The 17128-nt window shown below is 42.4% G+C and overlaps 1 protein-coding gene across 8 annotated transcripts in view; it reads right to left on the bottom strand.

Annotated features, from left to right (window-relative positions):
• The window catches only part of PPP2R3A (protein phosphatase 2 regulatory subunit B''alpha), a 55330-nt gene that overhangs the window by 28194 nt on the left and 10008 nt on the right, over positions 1-17128 (bottom strand). For 7 of the 8 annotated variants that reach the window (XM_061465274.1, XM_061465275.1, XM_061465273.1 and 4 more), the window contains exon 2: positions 13832-16281. In XM_061465274.1, the coding sequence (XP_061321258.1) occupies positions 13832-15838 (2007 nt within the window). In that variant the 5' untranslated portion in view covers positions 15839-16281. Of the gene's footprint in view, positions 1-6731; positions 7161-13831; positions 16282-17128 lie in introns of those variants that run through there. The other variant, XM_061465276.1, reaches the window with a different exon arrangement.

The raw sequence follows: 17128 nt of genomic DNA, 5'->3' as shown, positions 1-17128 counted from the left end.
CCAAAGGTATTACTGAATCAGCACCTACAACGTTTGGTGAGAAACAAGGAGAAAACAGGGAACTGAAAGTAGGCTTTCTGCGTGCCTGTTTGAGGGTGGTCTTTCTTCCTATGCCTACCTCCTCTTTATTCATTAGTTCTATGAGCCTACCACTCCTCTCCTGTCTGTAATAAACATATGGCTGATGTGGTGATCCCACTAGATCCCCTTTCTAATGGGAATCTGCAACTTTCTAGTTCTAGCTATACATCAAGAATTCTCATAAATGGCAGCATTTGTATTTAAGTACATCATGAGAGCCTAAAATAGGTAATTTTTCAGACAAGGGAGAGAACACTTCTTAAACTAAGAAAAGCAGTCACAGTATAAGAGAATTCAGACGCTGGAATGCCAAGAGATGACAAATTCCTGCTCCCCCATGAATACACACTGTCTTGGGAAAGGGCGACAGGCTTGTCTGTTGCACAAGGGTTCAAATGCAAGAGTTGTTATTAATATTACAACAAATGTGATAAGAGGCTAATAAGGGAGTAGTCAAGTAAACACAGCTGCAACTTTCAGTTTGTTTATTCTAAATGCTTCAAAACAAAATGGTTTTAGGATAAAGTAGCCAAGTCCAAGTTCACTAAATACAGAAGAATGTATATGATGAACTGACTAAACTCTTTGCCTTAATTTCCAGGAACTTGGAGCTTTTTCCTTAACACATACTGACTATCTCAATTTACCATGGGCTTACTTTTAGGAAAGTGAAGAAGTGAGTGTGAAAGTGTCCCTAACCCCTGTTTTTACTTGCAGCTTAGAGGATATCATAACCCATTCTTCAGAGACCTGTGAAATGAGAGATGGAAGGATTCCATCTTCACTGTGCTGCCTCACTGATCTTTCTTTGAATGGGGAGGAAGTCTTCCTTCTCCCAAATGCCATCCCATTTCAGTAGCAGGAACACTCACACATACATGCCACCCAAAGTATACTTTTATAGTGTAACTGCTCTGTACAGAACACATTAGCCTGGAGCTTGAGTTTCTTGAAGTCCTCCTGTGTCTTAACAACAGAGGAAAAGCTGAAGATCACTTTCAGCCTTCAGGATTTCTGAGTCTATCAAGACCAGTACTCATAGTCTGTATATCCCTCAGTATAGCTCTTAACCTTTGGTGAACAAGCCCATCTGTTCTTCCTCCCATCTTCCTTGACTTTTCCTACTCCCTCACATACTGCTCATCTTTGTGTCTGATCCTGAGTGACACTGGAGCAGGCCAGGTCTGAGGCTCAAAGTACTACTAGGGCTGAAGAGAACTGTGGGACAGGGTAAGCATCAGCCTGGGTTACTCTGTCTCATAGTATGACAATGCAGGTAGGTGATCTCAAATGGTGGCAGGAGTTAAGATGGGGCAGTTGTTCACTCTGTGAGCAGCAGCTCACAAGTCTAATACAAGACAACACTTCTCCTGGGTTCCTTTTGCTCTACACCCATAGTAACAAAAGCAAAACCCAGACACGTTGAATGTATCTGGAGAGGGAACACATGGCCCTAGAGCAGACACTGCTGCATATTAGAGGTAGATGAAGATCCATCTCCTTCCCATGGATGGGTGCTTCAGAAAGGAAAGCAAAGCAAGGGGTGAATAGAGCTCCCAAGGACAGGCCTTTGCAAGAAGTCTTCATCTGACTGGTAAATAGTGCGTTCATGAATCAGACCTTGGTGTCTAAGCCAAGCTAGGACTTGGAGAACTCTCTCACACCACCACTTCTGCTTTTACAATCTGCCTCCCCCGCCTGCCCTGCCTAGCTAGTGGCTTTTCCAGCCAAGACCTGACTGCACTCACTAGTTTTCACTTTCTGGATTCCAGCAGAAGGGAAATCCCTGCTGGTCTCTTACAGTACCATATTCATACAAACAATGCAAAGCTGGAACAGACAATAAGGTGCCAACTGCAGACTCTTGACTTCTATAATAGGACCTAACATGAGTCTGTCCTCAGAAACAGGTTTATTGCTCACTACTCTCTTCAGTGCCCTCATGCACTCCCAGCTGTCAGGGCTGTGATGAACTAGAAGTGATTCAAATTTAACAAACTGGTCCACAAACCAAAAGGAAGCAAACCAACATATTGTTCTCCTCATGGACACTACCTCTTCACTTGAACAATATATCCCCCTCCCTTAGGGTACAAGAGACCATGACAGCACTATGCCATTCTCCTCCTCTTCTGCATACCACATACATCCTGATATGGCACAAGACTTGAGCTGATCATCCTGTAACACAACTCTTCCACTTTGCTTTGGCCTCCACCTTCTGAAAGGCTGAGCAGATACCTCCAGGTACTGCCAAAGTCAGCAATACTCGGTGCCAGCTCACACAAGCCACAAGTCAGGAGTCCAGAATCTACATTAATTTCCTGATCCACAACACAAGCGAGGTCACATATCTATAGGAGAAATAGAGGGAATGATGCTAAGCTTCAAACTAGGGTGCCAGTTCAGACACAGGTTTGCAGCTGACCTTCCCAATAAGACTAAGTCACTAACTCTTACTCAGTCCAAGTCAAACAAGGTGGAAGCGTTGCTTGTAGACAGCTTCTTTTCAGAAGAATCTATTTCAGAAATAGAAATAAAACCTTTGAACTTTTCTTCCTTCTCATGTAAGAAATGAGCTTTCTACAACATAAAGAAAAAACAAGCAGCAGCAGCTAGCTCCTGACCATCCCATTCCTTAGAACAATCTTGTAAGTGAATATTCTGGAAATGGTATAACCAGATGTCAACCACTCTGGGCACAGCAGGGAGTCAATTACAACTGTTTGTGGAAACGAAACCAACCAACAATCAACAAAGAAAGCAACACAAGGGGTAATTCTGTGGCAATTCCTTAGGGAAAAAAAGTTTCTCATTGCAAAAAGTTAAACTTAGTGCTATTCGATTAGTCAAATACATTCCTCTAACAGGGATGTGCATTTTCAGAAAGGGCAACTAAGAATGGAAGCTACAAATACTATAATAATCTTTTGGCTTTGTTATGAAAAGCTAATGGGCTTTCTTTTTTTTCCAAATAGGAAGGTGAGAGTAAAGCCCATTTTTAAATATTACCCTACAGTGCAGTGTAATTTACCTTAACTCTCTCTATCCACCATATAACACCTTTTGCCAGTCATATAATTTATTTAGGGACAGACTAAAACAGTGACATCTGGATTATAAATAAACCAGACAGAACTGCAGCCTCATTGTAGCTACACAAAGCACAGAGAATAAGCCTCTGCCAGTCCCAGCAGAAAACTGCAGAAGGAAGCAGTATCACATCAAACGCTCAGATACTTTCTACTCCTTCCTCCTGGCCCCAGGCTCCAACAGGATTCTAGATAATAAATTTAGCAGTTTCTTGAGGGTTTTTTTCCAAATTGGATTCTGTAATCATCTCTTCTATGGGACAGTGACTCAGCCTGGTTTCTCGCAGTCCACACTGCTGACTTCATGTCTCTTTCCATTTTTTTTTTAATGGTTCCTGTCTTCCTGAAGTCTGATGGTAACTGGACATAAGCCATCCTCAAAAGATCATCAGTTCTCCAAAGCTGACTCGTATCTATTGCCTGAGACCTCCTCTTCCTTTCCTTCCCTGAAGCACTTTCCCTTCATTGTATTTATCCGCTGCCTCTCTCACCCATCTCTAAGGACAGTAAGAACAGCAAAGTTTCATCCGCAAATGGCTCCAAACAGCCCAAGAAAGTGAGGCTCTGAGAAAATGCATTTCTGAATAGACTGTTTTCTACTGTGAATTGTAAACTCTCCTGCAGAAATAAAGTTCAACTGTAGCAAAACAAAACTGAGAATAAACTCTACTTAAGCAACACAATCACAAGAGGATTTAGGTGAGAAGGGACGCAGGGATAACTCTATGGCTAGACCAAGTTCCTCATGGATTTATCCAGTTGAGTTTTTCAAACACAGGCCTCGCATGCCTGACAGGCGTGCCTATAGATCTTACACATACCCTTCCCACAACTGATATACTTCACCCCACTCTCCAAATGCTTTCCTGGAAATTCCATAGAGAAAACCACCAGTGTTAATTCAGACAGAAGGACAACAGTGGGCATAAATCCCCACTCCTCTCAGAAGCTCCACTGCAATTCTCATCTATTCTGATTTGCAGATGACACTTCTCTAGGGGAAGACTGCCATGATGAAAGGCCTCTCAGGCAGAGAGGCTTTGACAAACTGTTCAACTGCTTCCATTAGTAAAGGTGACAAGTTCTGCTCCTGAGTACAGCAATCCCAAGCACTACCTCAGGCTGGGGACCCACTGGCTGAGCAACCGCTCTGCTGAAAAAAGATGTGGGGGAAATAGGTGCATCAGGCTGAACACGAGCCTGCAGCACTGGCTAATTATAAATAAGGCAAACTGCACTAGAAGTAGTGCCAGAAGAACATGGGAATTTACCACCTTCTCTGCCTGACACTAGTGAGGCTGCATCAGCATTACTGTGACCAGTTCTGAGCCTTCAGAAAGGATGGGGAGAGACTAGACAGTGATCTACAGAAGACAAATGAGACAGCCAGGGTCAGTATCAAACAGCAGGAGAGACTGAGGGGCTGGGCCTGTTTAGGCAGGCAAAATGAAAGCTAAGGGACAGGATAACCACAGCCTACAGCTATTTGAAGTATAGGTAGAGATGATGGAGCCAAACTCAGTAATGGTAAATGGTATAAAAGGGGCGAGAGCTATAAACTGCAGCTTGGGAGGGTTAGGCTGGAGGATGAATTTAACTGCTGGTACTATAGCCTGCAAGAGGTCATTGGAAAGGGGTGAGGGGAACCCCTATCCTTGGGGAGTTTTCAAGACTTGAAGAAAGCCAGTGCTAATGTGACCTAGTGTTAGGAATAGTTTTCCTGCAAGTGAGATTTTGGATTAGAGACCTTCCTTCCTACCAACACTACTATGGGAGGCTCTCTGATCCTTCCATAAATAGTCCTGCAAGAGATGAGCACAAAACCTGAAATGTACAGTACTTGAGACATGGGTTTACAATAAAGCTTCTCCCTTGCCTTTCAGGCCAACATCTACGTGTTCCACAAACATCTGTCTGCTCCCTACAACCACCTTACTACCTTTTCTCCTGCTAGCATTTTTTCTCTACTTAGTGAGACAAATTACCTCCACTCTTGGCTCACTTCACACTAATAAACCCAAACCATAAGGTATAGCCCAACAAGACACAAAACTTAACATCTCACTGCTACCAAGTGGGAGAACTCCTATCACTGCACCACAAATGTACACTGCCACTGTGTACTAAATGCCAGATCCCAAGCTTGCCCTCTGTGAGCCAATTTAACCCACTAAAAGGAGGAAAACAGACTTGCTGGATGATATTTTACCATGTTAGGAGTTAAGCCAGCTCATAGAAAGGTCTGTGGGGCCCACTGCAAGATGGGGGTGACACACAGTAGCAAGAGGGAACACGTACTGGAAGAAAGATAAGAGAAAGGAAGGCACTATTTTTTCAGCTGCCTGCCCACTGCATTAACTCACTTACTTGCCTTGGATCTGTAGCCCCAGAGCAGCTATTCTTGACGCATTTAGCAGTGAAGGTGCTGCTCCTACTTCAGCCCAGGCACAGGGCTTGTATACCGAAGGCTAGTCAGGTTTTCCAGCTGGTCTACCAGGAGATCTTATCTCCCCCTGCAATCCATTCCCTGATGATGTCCTTAGGTGATCAGGCCAGCTCTGGAGAGTGAACCTCACTGTGCTGAGTGGTTCTTGTTAGTCTCTCCTAAATTGCTCATGGTCCACACCCAAGTTATTACTCCGCATTATTACTTCATGCAATTCTCCTCTAGGGAGCAAAAAAACATGTTCCAGAAATTAACCTCATATGTACTTTAGCCTGTCACCAGGAATCACGAAAACAAAAGCACTACAATATACTCCGGAGCAACTTTAACAGCTGTTTCTTTGGAAAACAGCTGCACCACTCAGAATTTAAACTTTTTAACTTCCTTACTGGGTCACTGATTACTTAAATATAGATGAAGCTCAAGATCAGCTGATTCCAGCATATTGGGACACAATGTAAATCTGGGGTGGCTACATGACCATTTGGTGTCCTAGCATAAAATACCCCAATCTTTTGACAGTTGTCTCAGAAACTGAGTACAGCAGCTGGGGTTGACCAAGACATACAGCCGTGGTGCAGTTTCCAGTTCTGCGGCTACATCTCCATGATCTTAAGGGCCTTTTCCAACCTAAGTGATTCTATGATCTCCTTCATCCCCAGCCCACAGATTACAGGAAACAACACAAAGAAGCACCTTGCTGGTAAAATCACAAACGCCAAAGCCAGGTAGGCTGCTCTGTGCACAGATTTGTATAGTAGAGAGCATAACCCACTAAATACAACAGAATGTTGTGGTTGTTTCACATGCAACAGGAGGCATTCAGAGCAATCACACAAAGAGTTTTAGAAAAACACAGAAAAGACTTCAGTGTCTTACACTACCTCTCATTATTCAATCACTGCCCTTGCTGTTAATTTTTTCCCCTTGTTTACAGACACTTAACTCTGCAATCTAAGCCTGGAAGGTTTATTTTTAAACCTGCTGGTATCTAGCTGCAAATAGCTTTCTGCAAATAGACATGCCTAGAGGGGGGACAGTTTGATTCTCTGATCCAAGGAAAAAAATACAAAAAGGGGGGAAAGAAAAAAAGAAATGCCAAGCGTTCAAACCTGGGCCTGCTGGAATAACTTCAGCCTCTTCTTGAATCGAGATGGAAGAACGAAGTCACAGCCCTTCGCAAGGAAAGCTAGCTCCCCTCCCAAGTCTGGGTCCCTCCGCAGAGAACTTTCTTTGATCATCATCCTGGTCAGCTCCTAAGCAGATGCTGCCCTTTCCAGAAGGAGACCACGTCAAGACCAGCACGTTGCTTTCTTGGTTTTGATTTTTACATGCAAAAAATGCCAAGTGGCTTCAACATACTATGTCTTCTCTCTCTTCACAAGGACAACATCTAGAGATTTTATCTCAACTCCTGAAGCCAAAGCTCCCTTTTTTAACTGATATTCAAAGTATCTTTCAGTACCACAAGGATCTTCTGCCTTCTTGTAATAGTTTAATTGAGAAACATGATCTACAACAGAATCTATTTCCCTGCTGGCTACATGACAGACAATCTGTCCTTGGCTTGTAATAGGCCAGGGGTAATATGGGAAAGGAAGCACCCACCACCACTACCAAGAGTGCTAAAATTAGATGCACTGCAGAAGTGGCTAAATATACCATCTTCCCCAATAGTACTTACTTTATGCACTTCAGTGTTGAAAGTTTAGGTGTAAACATGTATCAGACTCAGCTAGAGTTAAACCACATGATCTCAGCCAAGGCCTGTGCCTATATAATGCTAGCAGTTTGAGGTTCCTGCTTCCAAGGTGGTGAAGCAGAGGATCAACATTAGTTCCCACTCCAGACCAAAGGCTGCAATTTTAAAAAAACATCAACTTTTCCTTCTTGCTTGGAAAAAGCAAATGATCAATTTTCTTTAACACCAAGCAAGCACATAATGATGATCTTGGATAATAAGCTCGGGCATTCTAAAGCAGTTCTTAAGAAAAAGGTTTCATACAGACACCAAAAATGCACCATTATTCACTTTTCCCATAACCCTCAAGGCAAAGGCAGAGCATTTCTCAGTGGACAATAGTCTACTCTTTCTCTGCACAACTTTTGAGCGAACAGACTTCAAAGTCTTGCTCAGACTTTGTCTAGACTTGTTAAAAGTGTGTTCTCCCTCCCCTATCATGACAATGGTGCTGAACAAAGGTCTAAATGCAGTTCTTACTCCACCAAATGAACACTTAGTCCCATGAACTGTTTTCTCTACTTGACTTGAGAAATTCTAGCTACATGGCCAGTTTACTTTCTAAGCTTAGTAACACAGAACAACATCCCATTTCTAGCTAGTAGGGCTTGCTTTCACCAACGTACTGCATTTGAAATGAAAAGGTCTCACTAGGCCTCAGTAACAGAAAGCTTTTGTTCAATATGTGCCTCTGATGTCCTTTTCCTGATTTACTGTAGGAGGCCCAAAGTTAATTCAAATGCAGCATCACCTAATGTGACTTACTGCATTACAGGTAGACACAGAAACAGCCAATACAAAAGGTTGTTCTTACCACAGGTTTGCTCTTGTGTAGTTAAATAGGCTATTTACTAAAAGACAGAGACTCCCCAGATGGCATTCACAAAAATACTTTTTTAATGTCTTTGGAAATCTGCATCACCCCCCCACCCCCCAGTTGATTTTCTCTCCTCGCGTTTCTCAATCACCAGGTCACGGTCCCAAAACCTAGGCTGGGGAGCCCAGTTCTTTATGAAAGAAGATTCGAACAAGAATGTATCATAGTTCAGGTCCCATTAGGTCACTGAACTGTGCAGCCTGGGAACTGAAAACCTTTAATCCCAGATGTATCTTCACAGCTACAAGTCCCAAGAATTGCAAGGCTATTACCATGTCATCAGCCCACTTTGCTGTGCGCCCTGCAACTGAACATGGCCTAACAGGGTGGTAGGATGATGACGACAATAAGAAAAGGAAGCCCTAGGAGAAAAAAAAAAAAAAAAAAAAAAAGCAGGCAGGAATGTTTTAACTGGAATTGCCACTAAGTGAAGGATACACAGATCCATGTGCAACAGCTTTGGAATACATTTTTGTTTCCTTACTGTGAAAGTTTTTTCTAAACGTGAAGGCAATGCCTGAAGAGTCCACAAGGCTCCACTGCACTGAGAGTTCTGCACATATATAGCAGCATGTCAGAAGGGGCATTTTAAATCATTTGTGGCAAGTGTACTTACTTTGTCTTTAACTGAACTCTAACCCAGCTACAGACTGCTATTCCTTTTACAGACTGCAGAGGAAATGCTGTCTGAAGAACCTCTGGTACCTACAGCTGCATCCAGACCAGCTACAGAGGACTTTAAAAGATGGATGCATGAAAGAGACATAACTACTACTTAAAAATACCCCCCAAAAAATCAGCCACATACTTGACACTCACAGATTAACCAGCCACAAAAGATCCTGGAAGTCTGGGGGTTTTTGCACTGATAACCTAGGAAAAGACAAGTAAATTGCAGGCAAGGCTTGCTGTGTCTGAATGCCAGTGTTTTGCACTACAGCAGGTTCCTAGCACAGTAGTTCCTACCCTCAAAACACATAAGGTGGGTACAGATAAAAACATAAATATACAATACTGTGAGAAATTCACTGTAAAAGAACCTTGTATCAACAGTTTCAAAGTCAACTGGACAAAATCCACAGCAGAAAAATCTGATACCAGCAGCCTATGGATCAACTGAAGAAACCAAGTCAAACTTAAGAAATTCCTTTTCACTATAATTGACCCAGTTTAAAATGTGAAGGTTAGAGGTGTCAAATCTAAAGAGGTGTCAGACTGCCTTCATTAGCCACCAGAACATAGAATCTCACCTGCACCTAAAGCTGGAGGCTTAGTCCCAAAATACTTGTATGATTTGATCATCACAGGACTTAGCTGTACCCCAAAGCCTGGCTGCAACAATTCAATGCACTCTGCACAGCTGAGAAGGGCACCAGCTTCAACTGCTTCCTAAACTGGTTAAACTTTTCCAGCAACAGTGTGGTGTTTTATTGGTTTTAGAGTCAATGAAGCTGAAAAACCTCAATGTCTACCACTAGACTGTTTCACCTGCCTTTAGATGTCTACTTCAAAATAAATCAGTTTCACACAAGCAGAGACTGTGTCTGTCCCTGACTACAAGGTGCCCATGTCATGAGCATCTCCCCAAGTCATCCAATTTAACATTTTGTTTTTTTTCTCTAGCATCTTTGATCTAAGATTCACTTCCTATTTTCATTTCTTTTAATAATTATTACCAAGCAGAAAAAAAAAAAAGTACCTTTTTTACTATTTGGTTTAGATTAATGAATAATTGATGTTTGAAAAGAATGCAGACTGTGTGCAAGCTTGACAGATACAAATATTTGATGAAAACAATTTGTAATACATGAGATGAAAGCTGATTTCCCACAAGTGGTTTTACATCATATTTTGGATGCATTTTGAGAAAATGTGATTATTTCCTGAAAAAGCTGAAGTTACACTGATGTTATAGAAGCCACTTTTTAGAGTCAATTGCCCCACACAAGATCCTTCATAATCATATAATTAGATTTGCTGAATGAAAAGTTACACAGAATTATGAAGTAACATTTTGAAGGGGCAGAATTATGAAGCTGCTAGGTCAACTTCAGCTTTATATGATTATGAAACTCAATTCCACTCAGAGCCATATGCATGCCACCTGTTTAAGCATGCAATATAGACATTTTGACAAAAAAAAAATTAAGGTGCCTGGCCTCAGGACAGCATTCTAGAGCACGGTGAGTTAAGAATACTTCTGAGGATCCCAGCAATACCCACCTCAGCCATTAAGGAGAGGCAGGACTAGACAGATGCTACCTAGAGCCAGCTGAGAGGAAACATGGCGGCAGGCAATGGTCTCTTGGATACTTGACTTGCGGCTCTACTATCTCAGTCAGATACAATGCAGTTAGACAAAATGGTCTGATACCATCCATCAACCCTGCAAACTGTAAACCCTCTGCTCTCAGACCTACCCTCTCTGTCCAGAAACGGTTGTGTCACCCATTTGACCTCTGTGAGCAATTCCATTTACTAATCTGGCAGAAAACAAACCTACCTATAATTTCTATCTTGCACAAAGTATCAGAGTTGGCATAAAGATTCAGAACCATGCAACAGCAGGTAGCGGCATGGGGGAAGAGAGAAATGGGAAGCAGGACTGCTTTCTGGCTCACTACACCATCTCACTACTACATCTCTTGAGAAGATATACTCAACAGAAGAAAGACAAAAAGAGAGATCTCTTCTTGTATCAAACTCTGGTCCTGGTCTCTGCTAAGTTATTTACAAACTTTATCTAACAGCTCTTAAAATAAAATGCATGAGCAGGACTTGCATCAGAGCCCTGTACTACTCAAACAGGGTAGTTCCTTACAGACTTTTCTAGGGTACTTTCACTAGAGTTCAGAGTATTCCGCAAACATTACCCGATTTAAATACTTTGTCAAATCAGCCATTCTGTACAGGCAGTAGACGAAGGGCACAGAGAGGCTAAAGTCAAAACCATCTACCACTGACTTTTCAAAGGACTTTATGTAAGACAACAGTTTACCCCAAAGGCAGCACCCTTTGCCTTCCAAAAGAACCCCCAAAACAACCAACCAAACCCCAAACAGAATAAAACCAAAAGACCCCAAACCCTGACCCTAGCACTCCTGCAGTTCAGGTCTCATGATCCCAACAGCCCCATCTCCACCTTCCTCACTACTCACTGGTTCTAGTTTTTCCTATCTCCCTCACACGTGCCAGTCCACCCAGGACTCCTTACTGCCTCTCTATCTAGAGACAAAGCTACAGATAAACACTTGGGCTCTTTGCTAGCCTCTACTAGACAACTGAACTGTTTTTACTCAACTATTTCTTTCAAAACCAACACATTAAAATAATCAGCTTAAGACAGGCACACAGAACAGGAAATGTTAAAACAAATAGTTGGAGGTTTAGAGATAAGCAATGGAAAACTGAACCTCAGAATGGGAAATGTTGGACAGTCTCAAAGTATGTAACACTTCCGGGCCTGCCTGAAAGAAGCATGATGCATTCATTATGTGCTCTGTAAAGTTGATGGACTTCTTGAGTATTCATTTCCGAGTTTCTAAATATTTTGGCTTTAAAAATGAAGAGGCAATTCTATTGTTCTCTGTGGAAAATCATAATTTGTTTTATGATAAAGGCTTTTGCTGATATACATTAGCACAGATTTCAGCATAGATAGGCCAACTGAGCCAGAAAACAGTCCTGTTTGAAGCAGCTCTCCCTCTCTTTTTTTACCATTTAGGATTTGAGGCATATTAAAACTGTCACAGCCTTCATAAATGAAAGCTGGACTGCATTTTCATTGGCACTAGATCTCTGGGGTTTTGCTTGTGCATGCAATCATTTGATAAGAGTTTTATGAGCCCTAATAAAATACAACAAATACTTTACATATTATTTACTCAAGCACAGATGTGCAATACTGAATCAGAATCCATATGGAGCTCCACGGCAGATCCAGAGTTATCAAGGAACATGGGCATATTGCCTAGATGCTATACCTAGAGAGGGCCTTGTGACCACAGCCAGATGTGTGGCCACATCTGTACTATAAATGACAGCAAACCTCAGAATAAGTATAGAGGCAGCGGTTCAGATGACTTTTGTCCACTCTGCCAAGGGCTAACTCCCTCCAAAGCTTACCAGCTGCATCCATGCTGCACAGTGCTCAGCCCAGGCCCCCTCCAGCTCCTCTGGGTCCTCAAGGGAGTTATTTTCTCTTACGATCTTTGGTTCTAGGCATCTACACAAAGCAAGGCTTGTGCTGCTGCACAGAAAAGAAGAGCTCCTGTAGCATGGGTGCATGTTTTATGTCCAAAGAAGGCAGGCTGGGAGCAAACTAACACACAGGCTAGGTGGGTGATTAGGGAAACAGAAGCTGGCAAGGGACCAGATTGATAAGCTATTTAACAGTGTAAACGCATCCAGCTTTCAAGAATTCCAGAAAAACTGCCACAAACTCACTGCCATGCTGTCAAACATTTTTATTTGAAGTTCACAAGTTAGAAAAAATTCTAAATTATTATTCAAGGCAAGAATAGCTATTATAAGAGATCACTTTAGAGCTTTTGCAGGTTCTTAATTCTACACTCTTCAAGGGAAAAAGACTTTTTCCCTTGCTGGAGATATCAGATAAGGTTATGCTCACCATTTTCTGTAAGCAAAGATGTGCAGAGAAACATCAGAAACACTCAGAAAACCCAGTCTAAAAAGATCTCAGTGGTCATCTTGGGTCAGACACACTCCAGCCTTTCAAAATTGCACCAAACTCCTGTATTTTCAGAAAAGCAGACAGTTTTGCAGACACATACATCATGCTCCACTGGAAGCACCTGTGAAAGTACACTTCCAACCTTGGCACTTTTTAAGTGCCTGTATGAAAGGTGAATTTTGGAAACTGAAGCCCTCTCTATACTTTCTGTTCACCTGGAAGGAAGTTTGACACCAAGTTGTCTTGAAAACTTGGCACTTATCAGATAAAAAGCATTAAAAGATGGACAAACACCCGTGGCTTCCCTCTAAAGTAGGCTCCCATTAAGACCCTTTTTCCTGGGAAAAGCTACTCATTATTTGAGAGATACAAGCAATGAAGACTCCACAATGACTACATGCACTAGGGACAGGGAGAGGTATATTAAATCCTCCTAGATTCTGACCTTTGTGCTATGGAGGATCTCTCTCCTTAGAAGCTAGAAATGAGGAGAACAACAAAGGCCTGCCCAGAGATAGGGAAAGGCAGAGGTAGAATATTCAGTTCTCATTAATCCAGTATCTGCTCCCAGGAAGAAAGTAGCTAGCTGGAATAGTTTCTACTTGCTATTATATAGGACCCATTTAAATCACAAGCAAACAGCCTACAGGATTACCAGCAGGAAAGGAACAAGCTCAAGGGTAAAACCATGTCATGGCATACTTAGTTTGCTTAGGGGGTTTCATTTCCTTTTTTTGTTTGTATTTAAATAAAGGCTCCATTTCTGCCAGGTTTAGCATGTTATTCCACACTACAGCATCCCAAGCACAATGAATCATTTAACAGTGGTAACTGTGTGCCCCTACACATGTTTCCCATGTTTGTTTTACTCACTACCCCATCAAAGGTTTGGTTCTCTTACCTTAATCACTTCTGGGGCCTGCTGAATTGAAGCTGGGACAGAGTCTCTGGAGACAATCCCAGCACAGCATTTTTGCCCTGCTAGGAGGGACTGTGAAGAAGTCGTTAAAGTTTCCTGAAGAATTTGCATCACTTCCCGCTCCTTGGATAAGCTTCCCCTGCCTGTCTGGAATTCCACAAGCTCCTGGGCAAAGTCCTCAATGCTTCCCAGGATACGCAGTAAGAGGGCTTTATCGTCCTCTTCCATTTTATGTCCATTGGTTTCCATGATTTTTGACAAAGGGGAAGCAGGGTCAACTGGTTTACTTTTAGGTTCAAGAGACAAAGGTAGTACCTGCCTACCCTGCCAGCCAAACATCTGGAAATGGGCAGGTTCACTCTCCTTTTTAGAAGGTTCCCTCAAAGTACGCTCCATTTTCTGTGAGAAGCACTCCAAGTCCAGCAGCAGTTTGTCTATCTCATCCTTGTCTATCTTACTGCACATCTGTTCTCCTTTGGACACATCAGCTTGGGAACCACACAATACAGAATCTGAAGCTGGTTTTAAATGAGTGATTTTCTCAGAGGGGTGTGAAACCTCAGCATCTCCCGCTCTGGCACATTCTGCTTTAGCATTGGCAGCTAGATCTGAACCACCAGCTAGCTGGTAGCTGAGCTCTAAACTCTCCCAGCCCCCTTTCTGCTCTGCCTTCTTTGTTTTCCCTAATGTTCTTTCCCCATCATACTCCTCCTCAATGTACAGAGCCTCAGCGGAGGATGTGCAGTCAGAAGGGCTTGTGGCTGGTAACTGAGGTAGAGCACAACCATCTTTCACAGCTCTCTCACTGTTCTCCTGTGGGATGCTATGAAGTGAGTTTGAGGTAAACGTCACAGTACTTGCTGGGATGGACTGAGAGGTGCTTGTCACCTCCCACTGATCACCTGGTCTGAGAGAAAGTGCACTTGAGGATGGCTGCTGAATAATATCTTCATACCTAGGTGGCTGCTCATCTCCAAATACTGGGGGAAAGGGAGTTTGCTGCAAGCCATGAAAACAGTTAACCAGATCTGCTAAGTCACTAGCTTCCTTGTGTCCTGGGTGCTTGAGCTCAAAAGGTAGCTTTTTCAGGTATGAAGAAAATCTTGTCATCAGGTTCATATATATCATTTCTGAACTGGCCAGGGGGTCATTGCTGTTCCCTCCACTAACACTGTCTGCAGATTTCTTTTTGATGCAATGTTTTATTATGTCTGTGCACTTTTTCAGATCCTCTGAGCACTTGAGCAAGATGTCTAAGCACACCTTGATATCTCCACCAGAACCACCATCTAGCTTGTGTTTTTCCAAAATCTGGGTAATGAAGTTTTCTTCAGAGAACGAATGAGGCGAGAAGGTAACCACGGGATTATTCATGGTAACTTCTGGAGCATCACTGCTTTCCTGCCATTTCTCCACAGGTGAGGAACTCTGCAAAAATCCACATGGAGGGCAGTTCTCATCATTGCCGAAATGCCCACAGATCAAGTCAAAATCAAATGAACGTCTGCTGAAGGATTCTGAGCGAACCTTCCTTCCCTTTCTGTAGGCCACGTGGCTGGAAGAGTTTTTGAGCTTTTCAAAGGAGAATTCCTTTATTTTACCACTGGCAAGGTTTATTGCCTCACCAGTAATGTCTTTCAAACTGCTGGAGGCTTGCACTGAAGACCCCTTTTTGATTCTTAGATTATTTGGGAGGATTTGGTGAAAGTCCTCATTTCCAGGCAAGGCAAGTCCATTTTCAGGAACAGGAATTTTATGGTCTTGGTTGGTATCTTGGGTAGTGAGCTCTGCGCAGACACTGTGGTGGGCAACTATGCATGTAACCCCTTGCTTAAACACTTGGCAAGTCCCTGTGCAGTAATGTACAGTGTGCCGAAAGTGCTGGTCTATCACCACGCTGCTGTAGCAGTTCACAGAAGTGACCATAAGCCTGTAGGTTGCTGCCATAGCACAGATCACACTTGGAAGTGAGGCTTCAAAATTTACCATGAACTTAACAGGAAAAAGTTCACCCCACACATAAACTTTTCACAGCCACACCAGATTTGATAAAAACATTCCAATGTCAGTTGGAAACACTCAAACTACATGAGAAACTTGGAAATGCCAAGTCTGGAGTGGTATCAGCAGTACAGTTATGACAATTAGTGCAACTTGCATACGGTTTAACGTAAGGCAACTTGATTTTTGTACTCCATGCATAAAGCTTTGCTGACCAGAGATGCAGCACAAGCTGCTCTATTTCTAATAGTCCAGGAAGCTTCTCCAGCAGGTGTCAGAAAAGTCAGCCAGTTCTTAGGCAGAAGTGACAATGATTTTTGTTTGACTCTACTTTTGCGTGGGTCAATAAAAGATAGATCAAGTAGCATGTACAGACAAAAAATCCACAGTATGCTTCTGAGATTCCCCTCTCACACTGGTAAGGTAGGTCCCTGCAACAGAAAAAAGGTGTCATTATGATTTCCATGTAATATGCAGCCTTGTCTACTACCAAGCATATGGCACCAGCCTGTAACAACCAACACACAAGCTTGTACAGAGTAAGAGTAGGCTGATATTTTTCCTTCACTCAGATCTACCATATAAGAACACTGCTGAGGAGCTAGCCTATATTTATACACAGGCTGTCTGCGTGTTGCCATTTTAACAGCTCTATTTTAACCACTCATTAATTTCTTTCAGACTTGCTTTTTCTCCTCCACAGACTGAAGAAAACATTACCTTGAATTCTAATGGAGCAAAACATTTGGATCACATGAATTTCTGACTTCAATTTTCCAAGGCTCTAAAGATAAGGCAAAGAGCAGTGGAGAAAAGTATTTTCAGGATTTCCAAATTCTCTGGATTATAAAAAGCTGCAAACAGCCTGGAGCAAAGTAGATGAATGCCCCTAAGAATGCATGGCCTTTAGGAAAGGGCACATGGGCTTCCATTAGCCTTTCACCAGGGTCTCTGGGACCATGGCAAAGTATTTTAAGGAGGAATAACTGTTTTTCCTTTCTCTCAGAACCCATGAATAGCAGCATACTTTACACTTTTTTGTGTAGACATCAAGAACAGAAAGCAACATTTGCAAAAAGGTTAAGCCTGTGAAAACTAGGAATTGACTGTTTTACACTTAGCACAGCCATTTTGAGTTGCATTTCCCTTCATCAGTTAGATGTACACCAGAAAACACAAAAGCTGCTCAACTTTGTTACAAAAAGATAGAAAATCCTAGGTTTAAGACGCTTATATTTTAGTAATTGCTTCATCTGTGTTTAATATTTCAATAATCAG

Source organism: Pezoporus flaviventris, unplaced genomic scaffold (assembly GCF_033815535.1).
Source record: "Pezoporus flaviventris isolate CSIRO_AGI_PZ_B2104156 unplaced genomic scaffold, CSIRO_AGI_Pfla_v1 ptg000040l, whole genome shotgun sequence".
In the NCBI taxonomy this organism is placed as follows: Eukaryota; Metazoa; Chordata; class Aves; order Psittaciformes; family Psittacidae; genus Pezoporus; species Pezoporus flaviventris.
This window is presented reverse-complemented; position numbering and strand designations above follow the sequence as displayed.